Below are 9,270 nucleotides of genomic sequence, written 5' to 3' on the forward strand. Positions count from 1 at the left end.
GATGCCTGATCCATAGAGAAAGAGGCTCAGCCTGCATCTCAGTGTCACTACCTGCCTGGTCTCTCCTCAACAACCAGTGGTTTCCATCCCGTCCTTGGGGGATATGCTCAGAACGTTTTCTATGAATGGCCTCATCTCGAGACCGGGAAGTGGATACGGTTGTCGAATATTTGGTGTATCTTTCCCTTCTGCTGCCGGCGTCGGTGATGATGTCTCCCCTTTCTAAGTGCTGTGATTTTAGTCACGTCCCTTAACCAAGTGGGGGGGGGCACACAGTTCTCGCTGGGGAAATGTAGAGCGAGGGCCCCCCGAAAGGCTAAGAAGGAGTGCAGGTGTAGGAGGAAGTCGGGAGGGATGCAGCCCTTTCCTCCTTGCAGGCAACCCTTGCCAACATTTCCAGCTTCACTTCGAAGAGGAAAAGTACGACTTCACTTCCACTTGCCCTTCCTCCTTTATCTCTCTTGCGCGTGCACTCAGCTGGGCGAGTTGAGCTGGTTGCCTCAGATCTTCTGGGCAGAAGATACTCAACGATGGGCCCTGCCTGGCTTTTGGCCCTCAGGAATGCCGGGACAGATCTTACACGGGCTCCCGTGACCCGGAATCTACCCCCTGCCTGTGGCTGCTTGCCTAAGTCTAGCTGTGGTGTGACCCGTTCAGAGTTGAGTTGGCCCCAAATGCTGGAAGGGTCTGTGCGGTCATAATGGGGTTTCTCTGCAGGGACAGCAGTCGCCAGAAGACCCTCCCTAGGGTCCTCAGCCATGTGAGCTTCTGGTCCCCCACAGGTCAGAATAATTAGACTGAGGAGGTGGCTGAGCCACACGTTCCGTGTCGGCAGGAGTGACGATTTTATCAGTTGCGCGTAGGCACAGGCTCTGGGATCTAGTCTGCTTTCTATAGAATCGCTGAAATGTCCCGAGCCTCTTTGGGAACCCTACAGTTCCCTCTAAATTCCTCTGGCAATTTGAGCCTGAAGAAGAAGGAAGACAGTAGGGAGGAGGTGGAGGGGGAGAGCCGTGCCTAAATTAGGAGTGCAGACTCCCACTTCTCCTCATTTGGCATCAGGTGACTAGAACTTCAAGGTCCAATGCTACCAGGTGTCCCGCTGATGCCTAGAAGGAGAAAACAAGCTGGCTTCAAACGAGCCAGCCACAGTCCCCGAGCGAAGGAGTCTTGGGAGTGCCGGGGCGATCAGCACGAAGCCGCGTCTCTCTAGAGACAGACGGCGGGAGAGTAAGAGTGTGGTCGGAGGTGCCTGGGTGGTCACAGGCTGGTCCGTAAGATGAGAGGGGCTCAATCATCTGCCGAGGTCACGTGCAACCAGCCGTCTCTGAGGCTTGCCGTGTTTGAGCACCACGTGCAAGACAGTGACCCAAACGCTTTACACGGATTACCTTGCCCAAGCCGCACATGTGACCAGAAAGGGAAGGTCGTACCATTATCACCGTTCTCAGTCAAGTCGTTTTTCCCAAGGCCACACAAGCAAGGTGACCTCAGACGTTTGGATTCCAGAGCCTGTGCTGCGACAGCCCACTGGCTCCCCGGGGACAGGCATAGTGCAGTTCCTCTCTTCACCCTTCGCCCATACCTGCTTTCCACCTGGACCAAAGGGGGATTATTGCTTTCCTGGAAAACGCCAAAGGCAGAGAGAAATTGAACAAAGTGCGGTTTTAAGCACGCTCCCCTCGCGACAGTGAGCATGCTTACTTTTTCTCCACTTAACGTCTGCTTTCTGTCTGTTGGCGATGGTTTCTACAAGCAAAAAGTCAGGGTCACCGTGTAGCGGAGATCCAGCCCACCCGGTGCCCGAGGTGAGAGTAGGAAGAAGGAAAATATGTGAGATCTGTTGTTCTTCCTGCAGGCAGTGGATCTTCTTCTTTGAGCGGCTCTGCCCTAAGCAGCTTGGGTAACTCCCCGAGGACCCAGAAAAAGGAAGGGGCTGATGAGTTTTAAGTGTAACGGACAAGTTAAAGTTGAAAACGTGAGCCAGAATCCCACTGCCAGAGAGTTATACGTGTAGTGTTCACTCTCCCAGCTTCCACCTCATTTATCAGGCATTTGCAGTGATGAGTATAGATTGTCGAGATAATATTATGCACCATGTGCCTGATTCATTTTCCAGCTCCCTCCAGGAAAAGAAATAAAATAAAACAAAAAACCTCCTACACTCTGGGATAATTACCAGGGTTGCTATGTCTCCAAATCATCAGGGAGTGTCCAGAATTGAACTGCCTTTATTGAAAAGTTACATCGATTCAATATATAGTAATACAGGCAAAAATAATTAAGGCTTTGCTAGCTGTGTAAGACCTTAATCCAGATCTCACAAACATTCAATAAAGGCTGTATGGGCAGGGAAATAGGCGGCTGACAATTTTGCCCGAGCAGACTAGCTGGCACGGAGAGAAGGGGCAGAGGGAGGGGCGGGGGAGGAAGAGGAGGGGAGGAGGGAAGAGGGGTGGTGTTGGGGGAAGCAGGAAGAATCTCGGCCATTTGCTTAGAAGCTTGGTCAGCACCACTCAGCAAAATGCTTCTATGTATCCGGTGAGCTCTAGATGAGACAGAGACAATAAAACTCAAAGGATCAAGTTCTAGATAGGGTTTTCAGGTTTGAGGCAAGGAAGCTGCTCTGCTGATTCCCAAGAATGGGTTCATCACCCGAAAGTCAAGGTCAGAGGGTGCATTTTGCCGTGTGACTTTTCCACATTGTGCGGAGGCTGCATTGTTTCCCATATCAAGGGGAAGCCTTGAACCCGATGCCCCCAACAGGTATCGTGTGTGTCCTCCTCACTAGATGGAGGAGACCTTGAGCACCACACTTGGCTAGGGGCTGAAGAGTGGGGATCGGGTGACTCCCAGATTAGGAACACAATTAAGTCTTCTATTCCAGGGGATCGGCATTTTGTTAGTGAACGAGCATTGCGTATCAGCAGTAAGCACCAAAGGAAGATGAGCTAGTTAGAAAAAAACAAGAAAAAAACTCATCACATTTCAGCTAGAATGGATAGAAACCTAGGATGGATAGAAAGCCCTACTGGTCATAAACGACACCCGGTGAGTGACGCTATAGGCTCAGCACCTGGAGCTTTCTTTCCTATTCCAACTGATTTGAGACCATACAATCTTCTTTGTAGTCTGATGCTACAAAATGAATATAACGCAAGGATGTGAGTATTTAGTTTACATGTTTACCTCTGTTCTGTCAAGAATACAACCCGTTGATACACAACAAGACAAAACATAGCTCCTGGCCTCCCAACAAAACTTCAACAAGCCTTGTGTATATGTCAGTGATTCCGTAAGGCTTCGGTGCCTCTGACCGGGCTGTCTGCTAGACCAGACCTGGAGAAAATGGTTTCCCGTATCAGTGCACCGTCTCCCTGGATTGTACCAGACTCTGTCAGTCCCATCCCCCCGCCCCTCACTCCGGGTTATAGACACGAGTGTCAACATCTCTGAGTCTCATTTCTGTGCCACTCTTTCCTTGCAGCCATGACTGGACTTGTCGTGCCCCCGATGTAAAGAAGAGGAACTGCTTTCTTATAGCACAAAACTACTTACTCTGATGGACCAATACTGAAGAAAGCACTATGAGCTCTTTGGGGAGAGTCGTGCCCCAGAACGAACATGACGGACAGATTTGGGTGTGCAAGGAGCTGCATCTCACCTGGCCTCCCGCTTCCTGGATAGCTCTCATGGTGGCTACACAAACTGACCCTCTTGGCGACAAGGACAAAAGATGTCATTGACGTAGTCAGTGCTAAGAGCAGAAATGCAATTCTTTGTTATGAACATTATGAGAACCACCTTCCTATGTTTGTAAAATATTTAAGAAAAAAAAATTGGCAAACAATTCATGCTTAATATTTTGGATACTATTTGTTTTTCTTTGTAGGAAAAAAAAAAGTTGAAAGTTTCTATTTTCTATGAAGCCTTTCAGATACCAATTTAGTTTATGCAGAAAAAAAAAAAAATTGAACACAACAGGGTACCAGCATGGAAGACATTCTTAAACGAAACCTGAACTGAATGATGAAATGTTGTATGTGTGTTTGCTTATAGTTTAATCTCTTTAAAAAACAAAACAAAACAAAAACAAAAAAAAAAACAAAAAAGGGAAAAATTTTAAAATGTTTTACAATTATTTAAATAAATAAACGTGTAACTTATTGTAAGTAGAGGTAGAAATTAAGACCTTTTTGGAAGAGAGAGGAATTTCTCTTCCTGATGTAAAATGAAAATGATGCAAACAAGTAGTAATGAGTTTAAAAGGTGTGTGATTATTCCTGCAGTTACTTACTAGACTTTTATCCCCCCTCCTGCATCCCCGCCCCCACTTTTCCCATCATTTTATTGACCCATGGGCAAGAACGCATACCTTCCACAGATTCCTACAGAAGAGCCCAAGGCAGAAGCAAAGATTCAGTCCATGCGCGTACACAAATACTCAAAGTCATCCACTCATTCCCAGCTCCGTCCACTTGCTAAATAGTCTACATGTCCCTTTTGGTATTCACTCTTTGTGAATGTTTGAAAGATTTATATTGGCTTTCAACACTCTCCTCCAAGCAGCGCGGAAAATTCCCATGTTTTAGTGTGTCCCAGGCTTTGCATCCCGGAGCAAGACGTGTCTCGCCTTAAAGAGGAGCCAAAGCCATGTGACTTTCCCAACCAAGTGGCCCCTTTGGAATTCTCCCTTGATAGAGCCACATGCCCCCTCCTTGTTGGTTACCTGGCTGAGCACAGAGGTAATGAGCTCCACGGAACTTCAGAGACAGGGTTTAAGGAAGATGATCCTGTTTCTTGGACTCGTAAGCACTAGTCTTAGAATGTCCGTGTCCTTTCTTCTCTCTGCAGCTTTCCCCTTTCATGGCATTCAACTTTCTTGAAAAAATCTGTATCTAACTTGACACAGTTTCCAGACAAGAATGGGATGGTTGTGTGGAAGAGGAATGTTAAAAGCCCTAAATCCCTCTCCTAATGTTCAAAAAGATAGATACCCAGATTCTTAGCAGGGTCAGAGACTAGGGGCCTCTGTGCTGAAACAGCACGGGTACCCAGGTCTGCAATGGACTCTTCCTAGTTCTGGGACTAGCTCTTAGGGAAACTTTGCAGGAGCGGCTAACAGTGGCTGAGTCCTGAAAGTCTGTGTGATCCTGCAGATGTATCTAGACTCGTTTGGATTTCCGGTAAGGACGTCATTTTTTCTAGGCCAGGGTTCTCCTCGTTGCCTCATTGGTACCACGGTACAGTCTGTATACAGATTTCGGTCTGGGGTTCTAACGTCAGAAATTGTTGCAGCTCTCATGGAAACACATCTTCAGTGCATCTGAGCCAATTTTAGGTGACTTCACAAATCCCACCTCCCTTCTGTTTGCCCCATTGATACCTGCCCACAGCTGTCCAGCCCCCAATGGTCTTACCTGCCTTCAATCCATTCTGGAATTACTCAATATGACCCAAATATTATTTCTATGCACATGAGAATCCAAGATTCTAGAAACCTGGCATGCTTATAATTACTGCTGACAGTCCTTCATAGTCAGGGCTTACAGCACCAAAACATAGGGAACGCACCAGAGAAAGTTCCCTGTGAAAATTCTGATCGAAGAGGAAGAGTGTGTGGAATACAAACACCACCATCCAAAAGTGAAGGCAGAACAAAACTAAGCGTGTTTAGACCTGGATTCGAGCCAATCCAACATAAGGAAATGTTTTTTTAAGTAGCATTGCTTTTAGAATCTGTGAATTTTGCTCTTGCATGAAGATGAGCGGAGTACTGTCTTCAAAATGAGTGTAGAATTTGTTGATAGCTTGACACCGAAAAATGTGTGTAACTAAATACCAGACATCCTTGACCATTCAGCTAGAACCTTGGCAGCGACAGATCTATTTAATTGTACAAATGTGTGTACGGATTATTTTTAGTGTACTAATAAATTAAAAACAAAGCTACTCTCTCCTCTTCAGTCTTGCTGTTGAGTCATTCCGGTCCCAGGTTACTTTTGTGCCACTTGGAATACGAGTATTTCTATAGGTAACTACAAATTCTATCCTATCTTTGTAAGAGGAGCTGTGTAAGATTTTCCATGTAAAGGGACAATTTACTTCGTTATTTATCTCATTTTTTTTGTTATAGCATCATATTTTTTCCAGTTTTTCTTTGCACATTTCAATATGCATGGTTTAAAAACCATTATCTTCTCTACCTTTTGTACAGTAAGGTCTCATTTTCACACTGTATAGTTTCCTTTTATCGTTTTGCTTTGTCAGTTATATACAGTATAAAGTTGCTATGCACAGAGCTTTTTGTAAAGACAGCTTTTTTGTTTACTGTTTTTAATGGTCTTACTTATTAAAGAATATCTTGTTTGTAAAATGAATACGTCTACTTCAGTTTTAAACTTTAAATTATCCTAACAAAAAATAAAATTTTTGTACTGTAAAAATGATTGGAACTTTGCCTTTTTTTCCCCCCTGAAGTGCAAAAAAAAAAAAAAATAGTTTGGGATTTGTTCTTATGTTTGGGGATTTTCTCATAACTCTTAGTCCCTGAGCTCTGGTTGAGGAAATCTTACTACAGCTTTTGCTTACATGGAAAGCGTTCTGAGGTTCTCACTTGCAGGAGAGAATATGTGTGACTTTAGGTCATTTTTCTGTACGCATTTACTTATGTATCCATCTGGTCAAATTCCTTCATAAAAACTCAGAAGGATCCTACTTCCTGGGTTGGACTTTGGCTGTATGGAATTCTTGAGGTAGGTGGGTGGTCTACTTAAGTTTGAAACTGCATGTTGAACAAATGTTATAACTGACCCATCAGACACTGGGTCAAGATTTGGAGGCTGGGCACAAAGGCTTGAGGCCAGTCTAAAGTCATAGGAAGAGAGCAAGGTGCATGCCCCTGGAAGGAAATAATCCATAGAGAATAGCTCATACAGGAATATAGAAGGGCTGCAGGAACTCGGAGAAGACAGCAATCACAGAGGGTTGGAGTGGTCAGAGAAGGTTCTATGGGGGGAGGCAGGGCTGAAAGGGCCTTCAAAGAATGGTAGGAATTTTGTGGCAGAGGTTGATAGTGAATGCTGCAGATGGAAGGCCGTCACAGAGACATGTAAAGGGAAATTCACAAAGCACATTTAGGTGAATGTGCTCCTCAATGTCATTTTCAAGCAGACTGTTCACAAGCATACTCATGATTGGATTATCTCCTTTCTGTCTACAAGGGTATAGTTTCTTGAAACCACGTAAACCGCGTTCCTTGCATGCGTGGATGAGATGGTATCTCTAAGCACTAATCTGAGAAAGTCACCTCAGTTTTGATTTTCTCTGTGAAGACTATCTCTCTGCCTTGACTGTGCTTGCCCTTGATCTTCTCACGGGGAAGATCTTGCTCTTTGCAGCCTGGTGTCTTGTCGTCCTTCAGGCCTGAGATCAAGTATCCTGTGCTCATGGAGGCCTTGGCCGACCTCTGATCATGCAGGTTTCCCACTTACTCTCTTTAACTGAACTCTGCTTGTGTCCTTGTCATGATTTGGATTCATTTGTTGTCTACTTTAGGCTGAAGGCTCATAAGAACAGGGGTCATCTCTCTCTCAACACTTTATGTGGAGCACTGAGCTCAGTGCCTGAGGTGCCCAACAAATACTTGTTAAATTAGTGAACGAACACACTGAATTTTGATCCCCGGAGGCAGCTCTGCCTTTCCATGTGGGAGAGGTAGCTGATCTGTCACAAATGGTAGGAAATAGCATCACTTTGAGAGCCAATCCTTAGGGACGATCTTGTCAGTCAATTAATAAAAAAAAAAAAAAAAAAGATGAAGTGTGTCTATGATGTAAAGTGGCTGGTTGCTTAATAAATATAGAAATCTCAAAATGGAAAGAAAGCAAGAGAGAAGAGACCTCTCTGGCTGGTAGCCTCTTGGGTCAGTTGCTTGACCCCTTGGCCCTGGAACTTATCCCATGTGGATTTTCATGATGTAATTCCAGAACCAGAATCGGGAACTTTTAGGGAAATGTGCATTCCATTTCTGTTCCAGATATGACACTTGACTTGTCGGTCCCACTCTTGAATCGCAAAGAGCTTTTAGGGCATTCACCAAACTGCAAGTTCAGAGTGGCTGTGGGGCAGTGAATGTGAGACTTTATGAATGAAGTGGAAGCGAGGTCCTAAAGGATCTTGGAGACCATGCCAGAGAGTTTGGATTTCATCCCCAGGACTGTGCAGCAGGTCACGGAAAACTCTTACAGGAACTTGAGTCAAGGAGTGACCCGATACACTTTAAACTATAGAAAAATGACAGTAACTACAGTGTGGATTATGGATTGGAGCAAGTGGTTACTGGAGGCAAGGAGTCCAAGCAGGCGAGGGATGAAAGATGGCTCATATGCACCTGTGTGCTGTATTGGTGCCTACGGCAGGTGTCCATACTGACTGATCAGTACCTATGCCATGCCCGCTGATAAGTGTTTTTAAATGACTCCTGCAAATTAGGAGGAAGTCGCAATAATCCTGGTAAGAGTGACATACCTGACCTAAGGATTGCCAATAGAGATGGAAAGTAGAGGAAAGATTTGAGAGTGAGCCTTGCAGCTTGACAGGACCTACAGACTGATTAGATGTGGGAATGAGGGAGAAGAGGGGGCTGGTATTAAGTCCCAGTCTGCTGGTTAGACAATTGGATTCTGTGATAATGTTAACCGAAATAGGGAATAAAGAGGAACAGATTGCGGGGAATGCGAAGATATCATGATTTTAAATTGGAGCACAACTGCCCCAGTTCCTTTTTTCTTTCCTGGTTAGCTGAAGACTGTTTGCCAGCAGTTGATTTAAGGACTCAGGAGAATTATTACTTTGGTTCATGCATATTTAAAAAAATGGTTGCTCTGTTTCTATTTGAATGGCTGTTCAGTTGGGTATAAAATTTCTGGGGTTACACCGCATATCTCTGAGAACGTCATACAAGGGTTTGTTTTAAAGCTAGCTCCCAGTATTGAATGTTGCTATGGGGATGTCTGCAGTCATGCCTTCCCTTTTCATTCCTCTCTTTAATTTCCCTTATATAAGCAAGGAAATCCCATAATTGGTGAAGTCCAGACACTTCTGACCGTGAGAAGGGGCACAGTAAATAATTATGCCTGGAAAACAGATGCAAACTGGCAGTTGGTCTCACTCTTGATATTTTTATCTGCCTGCCTAAAAGTGCCTTTCTCTGTATGTGAAGTCCAGTGATTTGTCTTAGTGTTGATAGCTATGTGTCATTTTTTCCCC

The 9,270-nt window shown here is 44.9% G+C and overlaps 1 protein-coding gene across 2 annotated transcripts in view; it reads left to right on the plus strand.

Annotated features, from left to right (window-relative positions):
• The window catches only part of EBF2 (EBF transcription factor 2), a 199,112-nt gene extending 192,732 nt beyond the window's left edge, over positions 1 to 6,380 (plus strand). For both annotated transcript variants that reach the window (XM_043561372.1, XM_043561378.1), the window contains one exon: positions 3,488 to 6,380. In XM_043561372.1, coding sequence (XP_043417307.1) covers positions 3,488 to 3,519 — 32 coding nt within the window. In that variant the 3' untranslated portion in view covers positions 3,520 to 6,380. The remainder of the gene's footprint in view (positions 1 to 3,487) is intronic.
• The last annotated feature ends 2,890 nt before the right edge of the window (positions 6,381 to 9,270 follow it).

Source organism: Prionailurus bengalensis, chromosome B1 (assembly GCF_016509475.1).
Source record: "Prionailurus bengalensis isolate Pbe53 chromosome B1, Fcat_Pben_1.1_paternal_pri, whole genome shotgun sequence".
In the NCBI taxonomy this organism is placed as follows: Eukaryota; Metazoa; Chordata; class Mammalia; order Carnivora; family Felidae; genus Prionailurus; species Prionailurus bengalensis.